Below are 22,230 nucleotides of genomic sequence, written 5' to 3' on the forward strand. Positions count from 1 at the left end.
GTCTTGAGTCCGGAGGCCACTACTGGCCATATCCGAATTGTTTGTAACATGTCTGTCTGTTAAATTGTTATAATGTTGCCATCGTTGAGTCTCGTCCAATAATGTGGAATCTTGCATCAATTGCCTGTTTATTTCTCTGGAACTGTATACTGGTGGACCTTCGGGAATACGGCAAAGCTACCCTTCGTTTTAGCTTACGGCCCACAGCGCGCCACAGCCTTATACCTTATACACTTTATGCCAACATTACCTCACCCGGTTCGTACTGCACACGACCGATGCAGATCCAGACGAATTCTCTATCACCGTAAAATCTACGCGGTCACAGATATATAATACTTTGTTTCTCAGTGTTTACACATCAAATATTGTACTATGGTCAGCTATCAATTTTTTGTAATACGTCACAAGTATGACGCAGCTACGACGGAAAACCTAATCGTTGCTTGCAACGAGCTCGTCTCTAGTTTACAATGTACTTGTCTAAACATAAATTAGATTAAAGAGTTCCAACGCACACTCATACCTTATAGAACTCAATGCGACAATGTATGTCATCTTTAAATTTTTAGCACTTGGTAATATAAATATTTGTATTAACTGCAATTTATCTTTTTATAATATTTCGTTTTATGTTTCTAAAGATCATTTGTTATTTCTAAAAGAAATGTATGAGTTTGCTATGACGGCCAATTCTTTACGTCGAATCCTATTGTGACGTCAGCAAACCCGCGGGCTACGTTAAATCATATACTCAAGACACGTTAGCCTTTTTTTAATGTGAAAATGAAAATTTAATGATGATGGTCCTCAGCATACACGGATCAACCAATTTTTCTTGCGGAATAGGTAGTGTTAGAGAGATAATGTTGGAGGGGGGGGGGGGGGGGGTGGGGGTGACGGATACGGTCCGATGCCTATTTTTATGACCACCCTCTCTTGATCCTCGCATGCACAAGTTAACCGCGGAGGATTTTCCCCCATGTGCATCCGACTGTGGCTGAAGGGTCCAGGTTTATGGAGATTATAGAACACCCCACCCTAAAATTAAAAAAAATTAATTTTTAAAAAAAAATAGGGGAAAAAATTGATTAATTAAATATCAAAAACCACCCCGACCTAGATCCTGTAAGTGACCCGCGGATGTTCATCTGTGACATATAGTTCTATGACGTTTTGACCTTGCGGGGGGGGGTATCAAAGCTTCTTCAGTGCACTGTATATATAGCTATATAGGCAAGGTAAGTAGTATCTGTTTATATTGAAGCCCTATAAATAGAACCTTAAACAAGCCGGTATCACATGAATATGTTTTATGGCTCATTCAGGTTCATTTATAGTATAGGTGTGAAGAATTATATGCCACGTGTCCACTATCTGACATAACTGATCGGTGCAAGCAGACATTCACAAGACACCGAGGGCTTTTACTTTATCAAAAGTATAATTTAATTAATTAGCTTACTGCATTAATCATGAATTAGATTTAATTCTACACTGATCGGATCCGTTTCCCAATGTCGTGTTGTTGAGATCTGGGATTTACAGATTTCACTTTCAGTTTCGGTGCAAAAGTGCACATCATTCAATACTACGACGGCATAAAAGAGTCATTTCAATTTTGCAGAAAAATTAAATAAAATCGCCTAAACGATTTTGAAAATCGTCTGTACGATTTAGAAATCCGTTTGAACAATTTTAAAAGTAATGAAACCGCTCAAACGAATTTTTCTAAATCGTTTACTAAATTCGTTGGGACGATTTTTTAAAATCGTTTGAGCGGTTTTAAAGTACATTTGTAATTTGTTTGTACGTTATATTACATGTACATGTGTATGTTCAACAATTTTATTTTATTATTTTGAACACACAATTTAAGGTTCAAGAACACTACGAGAACACAAGATTAAGCATAAGTTGTTCATTTAATTATATTGATAGAAACTAGAGACGAGCTCGTTGCAAGCAACGATTAGGTCTTCCGTCGTAGCTGCGTCATACTTGTGACGTAATATAAAAATTGATACCTGACCATGGTGCAATATTAGATGTATAAACACTGTGTAAAAGAAACAAAGTACATGTATATAAGCAAATAAAGATCTTTAAAAGTTGTCTGAAGTTTGATTCGCCGCATGTTGTTTTTTTGCATGTGCATTTTATTTTGAGAAACTTATCGAATCATCATAATTGACTCAATATACACAGAATATGGACGACGATTATAATCACACAGTGGGTATGCCCGGTATGAACGTAAAAAGACCAAACATTTTACTCGCATTTTTTATCGAAAGCAAGGGCCAATGAATCTTTTAGAATGTATGCGGAGATCCTGGAAATTTTACAGGGGGTTCTGAAGAATAATTTTGTTTTTTGAGGGGGGGGGGGGGGGGGAGGGGGCATGCGCAGATAAGAAAAATTTTCCTGGGGTGGGGGTTGAGTGTCTGACGGTTATTTGAGTTTGCCTGGGGATGTCCGAGGCATATTTTTGTAATTTTATATTGTACATGTAATGGAAAGAAATTTTGCGGGGGTTGGGGTGGGGTCTGGAACCCTCACCCTACTCTTCTTGATTCGCGCATGGGGAAGGCCGATGCCGGTAATTTGACGGTAATTTTAACGATTTTTATTTAATTAATCATTTTCAAAATTATCGGAATTCCAATATTACCTTTAAACGCAGTTAAAACTTAAAATACGAACCATTTAGTCTTGGTGAGTATTTGGCCAACATGCGTCCGCGTACGAAAGAAATGGCAATATTCAAGAAATTTGGATGGACGATCTGGGTCCTAGGTCGTCCATCCGATTCTTTTTCAGACTAAGAGCTACAGAACTGCACTTAGAGAATATCAAACTGATTATGTTTATTTATTTTGTCTCAAAGAATCAGTTTTTTAAATAAAGTTTTATCTTAAAAAAAAAGAAATCGGGCACAATTTTCAATGTTAGCATTTTACAATTTAAAGGTCTAATCAAATTTTGAATGAAGTTTCAAGATACTACTCTTCGTTGTTTTATACGAAATATTGCGTGGAAAAAAGATTTACATCGCATATATATATTATAGAACTAATTTCCTCTCTTTTTTATTTACATCAAAATAAATCCAAGAAAAAATCTAAATATTTTTTTTCCTTTATATGTGTTAATGAAAACGTTGATCAGCAAGGGCCGGTTCTATGTCGTGCAAGCACCTACTTAATAGATTGTTACACGGATCTACCACGATGACAAATATCGAAAAGGCAATATTGTGGGTGAAGGATGAAAGTGTAGTTTGTTTTTTAGGTTTATTTTTGATAATTTATCTATCTGGATCAATTTGGTCTGTTGGTTTGTTTTGTTTATTGAAAAGGGGAATAAAGAAAATGAGTAATTTCCGATATGAAGTCAAGCATATATTTTCATATTATCATTGACTTAAAACATGTTGGAAAAAAGAAATATTGCATCAATCAGTTAGTTATTATGCGCAGATTATGCATTCCTCTATGGTTTTCACAATTGCATGTATCAGTTACTACACGTATTTGCTTACGGAGAAATAAATCTCCAAAGAGATGATATAGTTATCAGTTAAGTTCCAGATTGTCTTCTGCACATGCAAGCACGTGTGTAATCCTGATTTAAAAATAGGTATAATGTCCGGGGAGGGGGGGGGGGGGGGGTCATCGCAACAAAACTGTCTATAAGCGTACTAGAGTGTACATTGTTAATTAATAATTGATGTTGAATTGTTATTAACAAACAAAATCATAAATTTATAATAACAAACACTAAAATGCCAGGGAGTTCTGCTGGACGCGATTTCATTTGTCTTCAATTAATAGGGTGTAGGGATGCCCGCCTACTTAATACATATGCTCACGCGTCAACAGATTAAAAATGACTGTATTTTGGATTTATGAATCGCTCTAAAACATTCGATCTGATATATCGTTGTTAACAATTCAAAACTTTGAACGATTAAATTTGTTTTTATACCTAGTACCCCGACCCTCACGGAAAAATCCATTCAGATCAATGGAAATTTCATTTACAAGACTCCGCGCCAGAATCAGGATGCCTCATTCATTAATTTTTTCGTAGTTATAGTGGACGAGTCCAAAATAGGAATTTTGAAACACATCATACAATGTGAACATATGCCATGAATGCAGTTTACTTTGCGTCTATTTTCTTATTTTGAGAGTCCTTTTTATCATGTTTATCATGGCTTGAAAATGACGGAAGGCCCTTGAATGTTGTTATCTTTATGCAGGCACGTAGCATCTTTTTTGAAAGTGTGTGTGGGGGGGGGGGGGGGGGGGCAGACTCATCCAAAAAATCTTGACAAGCAAAAAAAAAAAAAAACTCCCAATTTCAATCCTAATTTCCTTATTTTTATATAAATTTTTTACATCCTTGATAATTCAATTTTTTATAAGCAAATTTTAAAAAAATTAGTTGCTGTGAGAAAAAGTGGGGGGGGGGGGGGGGGGGGACCCACAAGCTTGAATTAATAATTGCCTGAGGATGCATCTTTAATGTGTCAACATTTATATTCATAATTGATGAAAACGTTATATGGGATGTAATAAGCACAATGAGCAAGAGTGTTCAATTAAAAGGGCATTTCACATTGCACGTGTGTAATCCTGATTTAAAAATCGATTGCCATATTTGAAAGGTCAAAAAAAAAGAGGGAGGTGTCATCGCAAGATGATACACATTGTCTAAGTAGTACAATGTAAGTAATAGTTGGTGTTGGATTATCATCATTAACAAAGAATCATCAGTTTGGATTAATTAAAACAAATATAAATTCATATAATTGGAATATTTACTGGAGGGGCTACGTACAAGTAATTCGCCGAAGTGGGGTACGTGTGACCCGATTTTCGATCAATTGGGCGATTTCATTCATCTGGAAAAGGGTTTCACTCGCGTGTACAAATGTAAATGTACATCTAACAATTGCTAGTCAATTAAGTGTGTATGTTAATTCGATAGATTTCTTCTAAAACATTCAATCCAAAGTATAATATATGTAGTTATTAGTTGACACCCTCCCAGTGGATCTATGCCGATGGATCTATCTGAGATCTCAGCTGTTGCGTGAATGGTAAAGAAAGACTTCGCGCCATAATACGTCTCATTCATAATTTTGGCTCGCCGATTAGTGGGCGAGTCCAAGTTAGGCCAGAGTATATGATGTGTAGATGGTCTTACCCACTCTATTTTCTTAACTGGTCATATAATAAATAGAGATATCATGGATCTTTCACTTTTGTCGGAGCATGTAATAAATGGAACCAAAAAATAAAGTAATTCTAATTGAATTAAATTGAAGTTAAAATGTAAATACCCCCTCCCACCTACGGATTAGGATTTTCAAAATTCCCCATTTTTTAAATTCCTTGTCAAGATTTTTTTTTTGATGAAGCTGCCCACCTAAACCCCCCCCCCCCCCCCCACACACACTTTCAAATAACGATGCTACATGTACGTGTTTGAATATCCTTTCCTATATGGTTAGAAATAACAAAATGTCTTTGATTTTGCATCTAATATATAACAAATTCAATTTTCAATTTGGCTGTTTGAGATTATTCGATACATGTACATTCCTAAAATGATTTAAAATAATGAAATGATTTAATTTCCAGTGATATACAGGTACATGCACTCGATCGAAAAAAAAAGATTGAAATTGCTTCTAAACTCTGCACGTTCAGTTTAATAATTTATGATCCGCAGCGAAAATTAAATTTCATTTCTTATAAGATAGTCTAATTGATACATGCATGCTTCCATTGAATAAATTTGGGTAGTCAGGCAAGCTTTTTGGAAAGCTATTGCTATGAAAAATTTCGGATGGTACTCAATTTTTCCAGAAGGAGAGCTACATATATGCAGCTAAGGTAACTAATAATGCTTCCGATGAAATACTTTGTTTAGTAATGCAAGGTTTTAAGAGAGCAATACTTATTTGTTTAAAAAATAACACCCTAATACTTCGCATTTCATTCGCTGTTTGTAGAACAAGCAGAACCAGTATCAGTTCGATCCCTATCGTATGTACATTGTTCGAATTTAATAGCCCTTGCATTGGATTGCTTTGCATGTACAAAATATCTCTTAAAAATTCAACACTGAAAGTGTTTATCTATATGGCTATTAATCTATATGTACATGTACACATAGCGTACACATGTGATTCAAAATACCCCAAACGGAAAAATTAACTTATTGAGTCTACATTTTATAGAATTTGCAAAAAATACATTGCGGGTCTGAATGTTTGTTAATGTGTCAATCTATCAATATACAGTTTGTTAATTATTTTCGATTGCTAAGGCTACATCGTTTTTGATGAACATTGAACAACATTTTTTCCATGCCATTATTTCCACGGAAGATAGCGAGTACAATTATAAAGCACAATTTATTTAATTATCTCTTTAATATTGTGTACTAGTATGTAATAAATTATTTATAAATTGCTGCCGAAGGTTGTTTGGTATTTTCGTTTGTAGATGCATTGCAAGTAAAAAACGTGAAACGCGGGGCAAGTCATAATTAATACATGTATCCCTAATAACCGTTACTTAAAAATAGCGGCTTTGGATTCAAATATTATCGTATACGAATATTAAGTTCACTTTTTAAAATCATCTCAACGATGATAATATTATATCCATCGGAAATCAGTATTTTGTTTTGCTTTAAATGAAATGTTCTATCGGGAGCAATCCCGCGTTCGTTTAAATTGCCAGCGTACATTTGTCATGTCAGTAATACACATTGTGCTTTATATGACGGCCGTGTATACGTACTGTAGAAAAGTTGAGTTTAATTACCATGCATTCGAACCATTTAATTAACACATCTCCCAGTACTGAAACAATTCAAAATGTCTCTGTTACAGTAACACAGTGGGGCGTTAAACATGTGTACGTCCAGCTCTACAAGCATATGCACTGTCGTCAAGGCGACGGCCTGAATACAGCTAGCGACTCTTCTATCGATCGGTTACCTGAGTCTCGTAATGCATCTAAATATAGAAAGGGGCACAGTTATGAAACAAACAACAAAAATAAGGTCAAAGACGTTCATCTTTATGAAATGAATATGTACATATGAATAAAAACATTTGGGAATTTTATGTAGAATTATTTTTGCGCGCTGCATGTATCAGTTAGTGCATTACAAAAAGCCCTTTCATAACCTCCTAAACGTGCGCACCCCCACAAAAATGGACCGAACTGACAACAATTGTTTCTGCAAATACTGGCTATAAATTACGAAAACATTAAATTGAATACCACGGAAGGATTCAAAATTAATTTCTTTACAACTTTGCTTCAATAATGCATTAGAAATTTTTATTCCTTTACAAGTTATTGACAAGAAACTTTTGACGCATCTAACTCCTTAATTATAGGGGCCAGCCCCTTTTTCTGTATACCGAATGAAAGGTCTTGGTAAGACCAAGATCTTTTAAAATACATGTTATAACAAATTTTTATCAGGTAGGAAACTAACACGGAAAATACGCGAATTTTTTTGAATTTTTTTCTTGCCTTTGTTTCAACATCTATACCACCCCTTTTATTTGCATTTAAATAATAAATAAAATATATCTCGCACAAATTCAATGTATTAGCTTCCAAACCAGCCTATCTTTAAGACTCTGCCAGCCATCGTTATAGCTAAACCCCCCTGGACAAAAGAAGTCGTTAAATTTTACTAAAAGGGGAATAACTCAAAACCGAATGGGGATTTTCCTCAACTAAAATATGCAACGCCAACATCACGCGGCATGTTATCAGTCCTGAAAATTTCAAAACAATCGGTGAACAAACGAGCGAGATATTAAGGATCAAAGTTGGCGTCTAGAAGAAAAAAAAAAATAACTAGAGCAAAGCTCGTTGCAAAGCAACGAGTGGGTTTTCCGCTAATGTCGAAAGCAACGCTAGAAGTACGTCTAAGAAGCAGAGTTCTTAATCCAGTAACAAAGAAACCTAAGTACAAAAAGATAAAAAAAAATCGAATGATTCTTGGTACAACTTAACATGATCCGAATGTTTTTAAGTACGACTTAACCAAAAACCCTTAACCATTTCAAGAACGACTTAACAAAAAAACCAATGTGTTTAAGTACGACTTAACAAATTTGACTTCATTTTAGGTACAAGTTTACTTTACCTTGAACTAACATCTTTTTTCTTAACCCAGAATGCAAAATTAAAATTTATGTAAAAAATAAATTTTGTTTAAAACATAATTCTGAGCAACTTTTCCTCTTCACTGCTTTTCAAAAGGTTGACCTTTCGTACTGTGTGCTCGTTGCGTCATTAATTGTCAGAAACTGATCGATGTTAAGTTTACTTTACTGTACTTCTGTGAATATTTTCTATGTAAAATTACTATGAACCAGACAACATTGAAATGGTGAACATTTCAAAGGGCCCCGCTTACGTTATTTCAGAGAATTCTGCTTTGACCTTGACCTATAACTAAACAGCTGGCATAGAACTTTTAATTCGATTTCATTCCCCCTAACATACAATCTGACCAAGATTAAGCATATTTGGAAAATAATCTACTATTTAAGGTGGATCTCTACACCAAATAAGTGTAGGAGATTTTTGTTGCATGCATTTGTTACCAATACTAGGCACAGTATTCAACAATAATAGACCTCAAAATACAATACACTATTTTCTAGAGAATTTTTAAAATATCAGTCTGGTTCCAGATAGTCCCTTATTTATCAAATTTTTAAACATTTCTGTTTTAAAATTCTTATGAAAGTGAAATGTTATTAAGTTTAGAAATAAAAAACAAAAAAATCATGAATGAAGTTTGTATGATTTTTATTGGAATCCACATAAATATGAAACTAAAATATAAAAAAATTCTTTTAAGGCAAACTGCTGGACAAAATCTCACAAAAACCTGAAAACATAAACAATATTCGTTGGTGAATGGGATGAAGAAAAGAAATTGAATGAAATTGAAAAATTAAAGGAAATACTTAATTATTGCAAAAATCTTGGTATGAAAGATCCTGTTTAAGAGTTGTCTTTCTTTATTTCACATGGTCTCAAATATCTTGGGATCAATTTTTTAATTAATAAAAATCACGAAGAAAAATTAAAAAAGGAACAAGTCTATGCTAAATATGTAGATATAAGATAAGTAGTGCTTATAATAATGTTTGAAGCTGAAAAATTATATTATTGATGAATGCATTATATATATTTAACTCTTCAGAACAAAATATTAGTAGTTAATTATATTATAAATTGCCTTTTACTTTTTTATATACAATAGCAATTATAAACAACAGCCATACGCATATTAATACATACATTAGATGTCCATAGTGATACACATGCATGTGTGGAAATGAAAAAAACATGCTCCTTTTTCAGAATTCTGTCTTTCCCTCATTTGGCTTGCAAATCTGGGCTTCCACTGCTTTTGCTACCTAGCTGTATCTATTCTAATCAAAATACATTGGTTTAATGTCAAAGTTTCAGTGAAAGTCTTTTACTGCAAATGTTTTAATTTGGGAAGTTAGGATCAATTCAAGAGATCGTACTACGGTACTTTCGTTTTATATTCATCATACATATATAGTTTAAATGAAAATTTGACATCTGCTTACCTATATCGATAATCCGCCACATATGTATGATCGTCTGTTGCAGATGACATGACAAAAATGTATTGCCAATAGCAGCAGAGCAGGGAAACGGTATATTATTTAGATTCCACGTTTTCCGTACAAAACAGCTGATAATCAATGTTAGTTAAAAGCTTTAAACAGGAAGAAAATTGACATATTTTCTAAGCGTTTTGGTGATTTCATTCCTATCTTACCTCCTTAGTTAGAAGAGTTCAATTAAACGGTGTATAGCTATTTTGTACCACGACATAATGTTATCAATCCGGAACACAATGGCGTTTCGAACGGAAGTCAGACATGTTTTGACGATGTAGCCTTCCACCTTAAAACTAATTTTAAAAAGATCTGCTATGACCTTCACATTGACAGACTTGGTTCAAGGTCACTGCACGCCATTAACCAATAAACTCTGTAAAGGTAAAATATTAGCCAAATAGGGGCTTAAAGGAGAGTATATCTATGCTCTTAAAATATGGATTTTTGTGTGATCTGATATGACCTTGACTCTTCATCTACAAATATCATTCGAAGTCATTGCATATATTTTGAACAAAGGCATCATGTGGGTAAAGTATGAGGCTGAATGGAGCAAAGGGAGAGAAGATATACTCCGGACAAGGATTTTTAAAAATATAATTCTGATATGACCTTCACAGTTTCTTTTCACTGAAAATAGGTTCAAGGTCACTACACACCCTTTCACCCTTTACTCAAAAGCTCTGCTTATGTGAAGTCTGAGCCAAATAGGGGTTAGTAGAAATTATATATGCTCTCAAAAAAGGATTTTTGCATGATCCGATATGATCTTCACCCGTTACCTAGAAATTTCATGCAAGGTCACTGCACATCGTTTAACCATAGAGACACTCTGTGAGTTTTAGCCAGATTGGACCAAAGGGAAAAAAGATATGCCCCAGACAAGGATTTTATATATATAATTCTGCTATGACCTTAACCTTATACCTAAAAACATGGTTCAAGGTCACTGCACATCCTTCAACCAAAGGAACCCTGTGGATGAGGTATGAGCCAGATTGGGCCAAGGGGAGAGAAGCTATGCTCCTGTCAAGCCATCTCGGATGGACAGACCGACAAATTGATCACTAGAAGGCGCCCGCATAAACATGCCTTTTTATCTAAAATAGTATCCATGCTATCTGCCCATGGTGAATAGTCATCAAAACCATTCATTAGCAGAATTTGATTTCCCTCCTTTTTAAGGTGGTATGGGACATCTGTCGATATTAATGTGGATTAAAGTACTATATAATTGAAAACTTTTCACCGGTTTAGAATTTTCAAATTTTACAATATTTAACCAAAAAATAGCTTTTAAAAATATTTGAAAAGGTAAAAATTGTAAAAACCCCAGCGGGATTCGAACTCATGACTTATAGGTTCCTAGTAAACCCTCTAACCCACTGTGCTAAGGAGTTAGGTGACCATTTTTGAGAAGAAACTACATGTACTTATATAATTACACTTTATTTTATTGTTTATTTCGATAAACAATACGTCACAACATGGAAGTGTCCCATATCACCTTAAACTCGGAACACCTCTGACCTAATAAGATCGCCGCATTAAATACAAAGTTTGATTTAACTCTAATTTGTTTATCATCAAGAAATTCTGCATCGCTGACAAATAAAGTTTTCTTCTGTATAATGAAATACCAATTAACTGACTATTAGGACAATAGCAAGTTTATTGTCCCATTCAACAGCTACTATTTCCCTTGGCTTTGCCTCATTAAATATTTGCTGTCTTGGGGGACAATAAACTTGAATTTGTCCTCATACCCAGTAAATACTAAATAGGCATATAATATCCTATCCACCTACATTTCATGTTATATAACCTCCCGTTTGTAACCTTCAATTTCACTGTAAAGTCAACATATCTGTCATAGCCGCAAGTTTCACAATTTATTTCTGCTTCTCATGTACTTAAAATTAGGGGCCTTAATATTGCTTACCAATTCCAACAAGAGACATCCCTCTAACTATTGGTAATCATTAAAATTCATTTCATGAATCTACGCAACAATGATAAACCTTCAAGTACAGTCACTCTCAATTTTACAAAAATATTGACGGTTCTTTATCCGAAACTGTTCCTTGTATCTTTAACTTAGAACAGTAACATTTTTATGAAAAGACGGTTTGTCTTAGAATAAGAAAGCTAATGCAATTCTGAGAAAAAGAATACCACATATTGCCAATTCCATTGAGGTTTAATAAAAATATGGCCATTTAAGTGAACCCACCATTTCCAATTTCCTTTAGTAAACACAGATTTACAGGGTTCTCCATAGTAAAACATCTTTATCTGACCTTTTAGAGGTCAACTTTTGTTCAACCACCTTTAAAAAGAAACCTTATACAATACAACATATGCCTACATGATATAATCATGATAAAAGCTTCACATCACTTAGAAATACCCTTACATGTATACCCCCCACCCCCCAATCTTTTGATTTTCATAAAAAGTCATGGTTTGAAATGTTTTACCTAATTTTATGAAACATGTGGCAATTTCCTTGAGTCATTTCTCACACATATTTGAAAACAATCATCAATGATTCTAAAATGTGATCTTTATTTGTTTATTGGATGATTTGTACCATTTTAATTAACAAATAGACAGCTGTCCTGCTTGTGATTTCTTGTTTTCATGAAAAAAGTAAGCTAACAATCATATTTAGTGAATATCTAATCTATTCTGATTTCTAGTCTTCTTCTAACCATGCTAAAACAGTAAGTTACAACCTACAAGTTAGACATCTGCCTTAAATTAGAATTAAATTCAAACACACCCAGGTAGCTGGAGACAGAGTTGATTTCAATGAAAAATGTTCAAATTTGACATATTTTTCTACTTTTTTATGCATATATACCTTAGAAAGGTAGAAATAGGTTGTTTCTTGTTCATTTCAAAAGTAATTATCATAGCAGATGTTATTTCAAAGTCAAATGTACATTTACATATCCTACATGTAATCTTAATGCAGACAATTAAATAGAGGGGGGGGGGGGGTTCAATTATGTAAACACATCTAAATATCTTTATGAAATAAAAAATAAAGGAAACATAATTGTATACTTTTATTGAAAAACAAATTTTCACAGCAATTATGAATTTCTTTAAACAGCCTTAATTTTGTTTTCATAATTTCTTATCAAACACAAACCACAACATGGCATGATGCTTTCTTCAAGTTCCATTTTTGTTCATGCATTATCGGATTTAATTTGAATTACCAGTAAATAGTCTGTAGAACACAAGGAATATGCATGTGGATAGAGGTGACAGGTTAATCTCAGGAGCTGACCCACAAGAATCAACAGGTACCGGTAAAAGCCATGTGGTAACAAGAGTCTGTTTTGAGCTGAAATAAATAAAAAAAATAATTAGCTGTGTTTACATACATGTACTAGTAATAGCTGTGTTTACATTAACATATGCATAGTATTTCTGTAAAAAATACACTGACCATGCAGTGTAATAAGTATGACATATCCCAATACATGACATAACATTTAGGCAGTACAAGATCAAAAATTTGCATATCAAGTCATAATATAATATTAAAAAAAATTTTCATAGGTATAAACACTTATCAAATTGAGAAAGAGAGAGAGAGTTTGAGAGAGAGAGAGTTTATTACCATACTTGTAGTGCAACAGTCAATATTTCAATTCGTAAATTACAAACGAATATTACCCACCGAACAGCGTCAAAGTACATGTACTGGTATTAGCTTCTGGTATACCATTTTTTATCAATTCTACTGTGTATTTTTTGTTTGCAAATAAATTTAGCGAGGGTTTTTGTTTATTTTCTTATAAATTACATGTTTTAAAAACAATACTACGTGTAATAAGCATAAAACATGTATGAGTAAACTTAAAGAAGAATTTTTAATAGATTATTTTTCAAAGAATGTGGTACATTACATGTATGTCAATCTTTATAAAACTAGCGTATATTTCGTGCGCCATAAATTGCAAGTTTTTTGTAAATATCATTTACTTGCATGATAGGTATATATGGTCTAACCAAAATTTTCTTCATAAAGCTACAGCTGTATGTACCACATATATGTTTTGTCACAAGTATACATTTAAAAAAAAAATACCCAAATTCCAACAGTTTAAATAAACTCAACTCATTCTCTGATAAGTTCATTGTGTTTTGTGCGTGCATATCTTATTTGTCTGCTGCAACAGCAGCCAATCAGCGGTAAGCTGAATCCACAAAAAGAAAGTTTGTGTTTTAGGAGCGGGTAAATTGTTTATGTGACACTGTCAAGAAAACCACACCAAATAATAACAAGAAACATAAATATTCACTTAAATGTATTCTGTTGTAAAGTAAAGGTTTTTAACACTTATTGCATCTTGCAAAACATGTGATGACCTTAATCATCTGTCATATATCTGATATACATGTATATGTAAAAGATGGGAGAAATAACGACGGAACAAAGTGGGATTCGAACCTGGCCCTCTGAATCTCTAGTCAAGTGCTCTACCAACTGAGCTACATGTATCTGGCACCGGTATTCAAACCAGTCTGACCGTCACATTCCTCCCCCTTAAATGATCTTCACCCTCGAAGATCATCCCTGGCAGGATCGAGTTAACCTGTTAGTTCCAGGGGTTGGTCACAACACCAATATTGTAACAGGATGGGAGAAATAATGAAGGGATTTGAACCTGGGCCCCCTGAATCTCTAGTCAGGTGCTCTACCAACTGAGCTATCTGGCACTGGTATTCAAACCGGTCTGATCGTCACATATATAAAGAATTATTTTAAACAATGTTGTTCAATTAAAAATAACACTCGCAACCTTCAGTTTTTGTCTGTAATTAATCAATATTGGCGTGCGATCAGTTCTCGCCGAGTACCATTTCTCACCAGTGCACTGTTACGTCATTTTATCAACACATAAAATTATATACGAAAATATGATGTAACAGTGCACCAGCGAGAAATGGTCCTCGGCGAGAACTGCTCGCACGCCAGTACTGCCAGTAGTCAGATTAAAAAAAGAGAATAAAAAATTACATTTAAAACATTAACAAGGACAATTTAAGTACACATCATAACTGCTTAAAGTAGTCCGAGTATCGCACTACGTCATAATACGGATTTTACAATATTGGTTCGACTTTTACAAAGTGTATTTGATACCCGGTATTGATTTTGCTCTACATCGCTGTTGTAAACAATGGCAATTATATGCAATTAGAACGGTAATATATGTATTCTATGAGAGATAGAAATGATTAATGTTGAGAAACTCGATTCTGTTAAAGTAAAATGAAAGTTTCTGATTAACCAGGATCTCAGGTATGCGTGTATCTTCTTTCTTTTGACCCCCCCCCCCCCCATTCTTCTTTTTCTTTTACTAAAACCGGTTTAAATTTAGAGACAGAAGCTATTTCGAATTTAATCAATCGTCAATTAATTGATGTTTTTATGATATCTAACATTGTTGACAGATCTAGGCAGAAAACTGTAGCAAAATGTGATTTTTACGGATTTTTTCGTCAGGGTCTACTTCGTTTAGAGCTTATAGCGTGAAAAGTAATCCGTCAACATATAATTTATTTTACCAAATCTTTTTTCTAAGATGTCAATCTATAGAATAAACACCATGAATTTAAGTTTGAGTCCATAAAATAGTAAAAAAAATTACCAAACGCGATACTAGCATTGCACTTTTCGTATTCTATTTTGATACATCAGGTCCATAAAGCGTACTTACTTACAAAAATTTGCGCAAAATTATTGATGAGATATGGCTTAAATAAATATTTATACTCTATTTTGTATGTTCAGTTCTAATTTTCCCAAAATTGGTAATTATTTTTAGGAAAAACGGACGTCTGGCAAATTTCATAATTGTCAATAATTTTCGCAAGGGGGTACACCCATCTGAGAGGTGATAACAAACAAACTAGCATGTAAACATACATATTTTCTTTTGTATATGTATTGCTAGAATGTGTATTTATCATTTAAAGCTTAGCTTTTAATGATTGAGCCCATTTAGTGCCGAGTATAGGACTACCTTAACAAGAAAAATTATGTGAACTGGTAGAATGGTAGGCATAGTTCTAACTTGTAACCTACATGTACAAGTACATGTACCGGGTACCCGTTGGTCTGCTATACGTCTTTAATGATACAATGATCGGCATCATAAAGATATTAAAGTCATGTTTTAACTCTGAAGTCTGAAGTATACAATTCTATTTACTTGAAGTTATGTCTACAGGGTATTCATGACTACATTTGGAGTCCTCTGCACAAGAATATATGATATGTTTCTAATTAGACCCTGCTTTGAATTTTGAGTTGAAAATTCACAATCTGTTATTTTTTTAAATAGATAAATTCAGTTACCCTTCCCAGTCCCCCATGAACCTCGAGCGAGTCTAAACACCCATGAAACATGTAAAAATTACACGTTAGTAAACAAACACCCACACCATAACAAAAACATCTAACAGTGTGCATGTACTTACATGTACATCTATACTATATACTAAATTTTAACCAGTTAACAAGAAACTTTTAAAGGAGTAAAAGCCTCACCTTCTTCAGTAACATCCACATAAATCACACACTTTAATGTCCATCTTTTCTCCTTTATTACTCGTAGCTTATCAACGGCTGATCGTCGACAGAAGTGTGGCTGTCAGAATTTCCTCGTAAACGATTCACACGAGAAAAATATCCTCCTTAAACAAATATGTAGTATTGTTCCCTGTGCATGTTCATATGTTTCACAGCAAATTGAAAATGCATGTGTACACCGAAAGAATACACAACTTCTCTTCTGCATTACGGCTCTCTCTTTTCAACAATGCCGTTCGTTACTTGTTTACATTCGGCGCGCGCGCGCGGGGGTCACAAACAGGGGCGCCCCGACAAATAGTTGCACATAGAACGTTTAAATAATGTGTGTTCATTGAATTCATATATGATATAGATGAAAAAAATGAAATTGAATCACAAAAATTTATCTAAGACGCAACACAACGTAATGCAGTAAATGCCTGGGCCTTAATGTGGCATTTGTTCGCTTGTGTGTCTATGTAGACATATTAACTCGTTCATGTACGATTCTCACATATTTCTTTTATAAAATTTGAAAAAAAATATAGGACAGAACTTGTTTAATTTGATACCAAATGACATTATTTAATATATTAACAATAACTAAAATAATTTTTTTTCATAAAATTATAACGATTTTTGCTATCAGAAAAATACGTGTATGAGCTGCTGACCCCTAATTATAGGGGCCAGCCCTTTTTTCTTAATTTTAAATGAAAGCTCTCGTTATTCTAAACAACTTTTGTTCTATATGTATTAACAAAATATTTTTAGTTTAAAGGTTATAATACAAAAAGCAACAAAATTTCAGCCCCGAAAAAATCTTAAACTTTGGCGACAAATAGCTCAAAAACTAACAAAGAAATTACCAAAATTTTCATGCCAGCAAAATTATAAAATGTTACCGACAATTTCGCCAAATTTCATGCATCTATCATCTGTAGTTCCCGAGATCAACTCTGGACAAAAGACCCCCCAATTTTCAATTAAAGGGCAATAACTCGTAACCGGAAGTGAATTTTAAAAATTTGAAAAAAACGTCTAGAGATATTAATATCATCTACGTACCCTGAAAGTTTCATAGCAATCAGACAAAAAATGTTCGAGAAATCTCGTGCACAAAATTTGCGGGAAAAAAAAAAAAATAATAATAAGAAACAGTAGAATAACAGAAGGGTTTTCCGTTGAAAAACGGAAAACCCTAATAAGAAATTTGAAATTTTTTCAGAATAATAGTAAGGTCTTCCGTTGGAAACGGAAGACCTTAATTACAAGTACTTTAATAGAGAGAGAAAGAGGAAGAAATCGATCGAAGAAAGCTAACAATTTTCTTAATCGTTTTTTTGTATCATTGTTTGTGAGCTTTTCCTTTGATGTCAGCAATTCATTTTTTCTTGATACACAACAGTTTTATGTGGTGTATCTGTAATAGATCACACTTTTTTTCTGATAGATCACACTTTAAAAAAAAAATAAAGAGTAGCAAAAAAATAAGAAAATTGTATTTATCATTTACAAATTCATGTGCTTCATGAAGTTCAAAGAACATACCAGTTTCTGTGAAATGTTTTAAGCAGCTATAAAAATTATTACAAGAAAACATTTTTTACTGCTTAAACAGCCACTTAATTATGGCTCGAAATGAAATCCACAATTATCTAAATCCGGTGTACTCCACGAGTCCAGATTTTTTCCTCATCTTCTGGCATTATCGAATCAACTTGTCGCACTTTGGTACCTGAGCTTTTTGATAATAATTCCTTCATGCAAACATCTAAAACTTTGCGGAAAACGACAATAAGGTCGTCATGTTCATCAAGAAAATTCAAATTTAATGTTTTCCTTTCGCAAATGACGCAGTAATCCGCACACAACGAAAAGAGGACGCGGGGGTATTCACTGCCATTCTGTTTTTGTACCTCTAACACAAAGCGCCGTAACCAGTGATTCTGTTTAGGATCTTCTTCCAGGAGATGCATATTAACAGATTGTGAATGTTCAGGTTTCCTAATTTATTTAAGGAAGTCGGTTTTAACTATATCCTAAGAATTGCGAGAGCATAAAATAACAACCGTCATCCACGGCATTTTTGCTTAAAAGGGCGAGGTAGATGGAACTTTCATAAAATGTATTACGCTTAACTTCTAGAATCACGTGCTCTTTTTTCATTGGTCATATAAAATGGAACATAACAAAATTTTGATAGATCACGGGCAACTCAGTGCATTGAAAACAACGATACAAAACATATAGAGTAACTTTTTAACTCGTGCGTCTTCAGATATCAGACTCGGGGGACAAGCCCCCTCGTCTGTTATCTGAAGATACACTCGTTAAAAAGTACTCTATATATTACATACTGGATCTATTTCACTACAGATATTTTTTAATGACTCCATAAAGCTGATTTTATTATCATAATGGCTTTTGTTGCTCATAAGAGCGATGTGGCGAATGGGTCTTTTGTTTTTCTTACAATTTCAAGTATGGCACTTATACGCCGTCGTACATCTTAGTAAGTGCATCGGTACATCTGAATAATTAGCAGCACTCATGACCATGTAAAGCTAATACAATATGAAGGAGGAGCTATAAAATATTTCCTACACCAAGAACGTAGCCACAGTAAGGGAGGGCTTGAAACATTGTCATAAAGATATTCAAAAATACGTTTACCCCCCCCCCCCCTCGGATGGAATAAGATACGGATCAGGATATTGTGGTTGGTGTACCCCGTCTCCCCCACTTTTGAAACGATGCTACGTGTCTGCTGGTGAAGGCCATGTCTTAAAAATAGGAATGTTGAATATATTTATTGCTGTTATGTACACTGATGGACTACATCACTACATGTAAAATGATTATTTATATTTTGAATCTCAAAGAGTTTTCATCTACATTAGGTGATTTCTTTAAAATGGTTCAAAAGAAAAAAATATTTTATACAATAAGACATTCCTTGCTTGATTTTGACTTTGTCAGATGCACTCGGAGTTGTACGAGGTAACTGCCACTGCTGCAGGCTTTACCCTGGTGGTCTGGGTCCTGTCCTGTTCACTCTTCAGGTATTGGCTACGGGACTTTTCAGGAGAAACTGGCACAAGAAAACAATGCCCATCGAATATAAAGAGAATAGTCCAGGAGGAAAACTACGAGAGTGGACGTTCACAACCCACGCCCTCTCTCTCCTCTGCAGACGACCTACTATTCAGAAAAAAGAGGCGAATCCGTAGAAGGAAACGGAAACGAAATTTGAATGCATCTGGTGATTTTTTTTTTACTTTTATGACATCTGTGCATGTTTATTGACTCTTGAACTTGTAATTTAAAAACCCAAAAGGATATGGTTACGTTATCATAATCATGCTCAGTGCTTTTTTGCTATTTATACATGTTTTAATTAAACAGTCAATCCCCCAGTATTATGCCAAATGAAGGCTAAAATACCGGTTATGTATCTCAAGGTGTTCTACGTGTTTTCAATAATTACGGTTTTGCCCTACAGTTGCAGTTGAAAACAATGTGCCGGTCACTCCTCAAGACTTCCGACCTAGAGCAAGCAGTGACAACCAACTCTCCACCAGCAGAAGAAGAAGCTACTGCTGCCAGGAGCTGGACTTGGAGTCCCAGAAGGATCAGCCACACGTAAAGGCAATCCTTCAGGACCACGACTGGAACACCATTGCTACTGCTCTTGTTTATCTACACAAGCACAGTACGTTCTTGGGGAATAAAAATGCATATGAGACATGTATATTAAATCTGAAATTCAAAAGAATATACTCAGTAGTTGTCCAGATATGAAAATAACTACATGTTCTTGTAATCTGGACGAGAAACTCCTGGTAATTGTTTTTCGCTGTCAACATTTTTATTGTAAGAAATTTTAATGAAACGATTTCCCCAAGGCTATAAGCACACTGGACTAAGCATTTAGATAAGAACGCGTAACATTTACTTGGTTATTTCAAAGATGCCCTCGAAAGGATTGCAAAGATCGTCTTGAAAGCGATACAGCACATGCAGGATCTGGCGGCTGTTCCTGGACGAGGGTACACAAACTACATGGGATACAGTCTTCCCAACGATTACAGCGAGACTGAGCTCAGGGACATTGTCTTAGATCGCCATGGAGACATGACGATTGGCGAATTCAAGTGGGTCCACCGAGAGTTTGTTAAGAGTCATGGTATAGGAAAACTATTTTTACCTTCTTGATAAACTGAATTTTGTAATTTTCTTAATATTTGACTGTGATTTTTCGTAAAATATGTTTGCTTTTGCAGGATATCCACCTACGCCCTATGGATTCTCTAAACTCTATGAAAAAAGCATCGAGACTTGTAATTATAAGTTTTATTTTGAAATGATTATCATATATTACCTGGCATTTTACAGTGATGCTGATCAAAACTATTTTTCATCTTTTGATTATTATTTGTAGCAAAACTCCGTAAACGTTTTGACAAATTACGGGAAAAAAATGATGAAACTGAAAAGCGCCTTGAAATCGAACAACAGAAGTTGAAGGAGGTGCAAAAAGAGAACAACCTACTCAAGTCACGAGTTATTCATCTGGAGTGCTCGGTGGCCCGGGCTCTGTGTAAGATCTGTCTGGTCAACGAGGTGGCGGTGCTGTACCAGCCATGCGATCACGCCGTGGTCTGCAGGTCCTGCCACGAACGAAGCATGGCAGGGAAGTCCAAGCGAGCACGCACGTGCAATATATGTAACTGTCATATCAAAACAACAAAAAGCCTTATCCTGGCCTAAATACGGGTATCTCTACCTCACCGTTACTTTCACATAGATTTAGGATATAAATATTTATTTTACAAAGATAGTTTGTGCTACATTCTATGCAAAAACGTTTGTGTTTTTGTGGTTTTTTAAAAATAGAAATAAGGTAATATTTTTAGCATGCATGGCGTTTCGTATTGCAGAAACGCGCTATTATTAGAAGACTAATAGCGCCCAGCGTTGTAGATCTGTTGTAGATCTGTCAATGGTTTTTTAAAACAAATTTTGATTTTAAAAAACTTGAGTTAAATTATCTCACGTTTGAAAATTGGATGGGGAATATATTTAAAGCATTCAATGTCATGTTTCGTGGAATGTGCATGTACATGCACAGACAAACTCGGTGATCAAAAGTTTGGGGGTTGGGGTTGGGGGGGGGGGGGATCAAAACAACAAAAAAGATGAAAATAACTGGGAGTTGCTTTGTAAAGATTTTATAGGTTGTAAAAAACAGTTTTGAAAAAAATAAACAGTTCTACATACTAGTATACAGATCGTAGTAGATATTTTGAAATTGTAGATTTTATTAGTTACAAACAAGTTTCCCACCAAAAGTGTTCTGTATTACAGATATTGTACGGTAGACTTAAAAGGAAAACACACTATGCCACGTGACATTTGTCATTTAAAAGCGCTCAAAGATTCTTACTTATGATATATATAATTATATATATATATATATATATATATATATATATATATATATATATATATATATATATATATATATATAATCCAAAATAAGTAAAGTTAATCCACACAAGTAATAAATAATAAAAAATAACAGAAAGCCGATTCAAAACTCTACCGGTTTCATTAAAATCTTCAGGAGTTTTGAACAATCACCATAGATACATAAGATACATACATTTCAAATGATATATATATATATATATATATATATATAATTTCTATTCAAATGAGCTGTAACAATGGTTGATGTACATGATTTTTTATTTATTTATTTATTTTTTTAAACATGTGGACGTACAACGGAAATATTTGCAAATACTGTTCATTTAATTGAAATGAATTCTATGCGTTGTATTAAGCAAAAAAAAAAATGCAATATTTTGTTTGCATTGTTCTTTTTAAGTAAAATATGGAT

The 22,230-nt window shown here is 34.1% G+C and overlaps 1 protein-coding gene and 1 long non-coding RNA gene across 2 annotated transcripts; one reads left to right on the top strand and one right to left on the bottom strand.

Annotated features, from left to right (window-relative positions):
* Nucleotides 1-1,138: 1,138 nt before the first annotated feature.
* On the top strand, nt 1,139-21,771 carry LOC128167182 (uncharacterized). Its single transcript, XM_052832757.1, has 6 exons — nt 1,139-1,241; nt 19,305-19,587; nt 19,828-20,037; nt 20,296-20,511; nt 20,609-20,665; nt 20,767-21,771. Exons 2-6 carry the CDS (start codon nt 19,305-19,307, stop codon nt 21,093-21,095), a joined length of 1,095 nt encoding a protein of 364 aa, XP_052688717.1. The 5' UTR covers nt 1,139-1,241; the 3' UTR covers nt 21,096-21,771.
* LOC128167183 (uncharacterized) lies at nt 8,603-10,010 on the bottom strand. The gene is made up of 3 exons (XR_008241221.1): nt 9,665-10,010; nt 9,366-9,494; nt 8,603-8,949 (listed from the first exon to the last, which is right to left on the bottom strand). It is a non-coding gene; the product is annotated as an uncharacterized LOC128167183 (long non-coding RNA).
* Nucleotides 21,772-22,230: the final 459 nt, after the last annotated feature.

The sequence above is a fragment of the Crassostrea angulata genome, chromosome 10 (genome assembly GCF_025612915.1).
Source record: "Crassostrea angulata isolate pt1a10 chromosome 10, ASM2561291v2, whole genome shotgun sequence".
NCBI classification, from domain to species: Eukaryota; Metazoa; Mollusca; class Bivalvia; order Ostreida; family Ostreidae; genus Magallana; species Magallana angulata.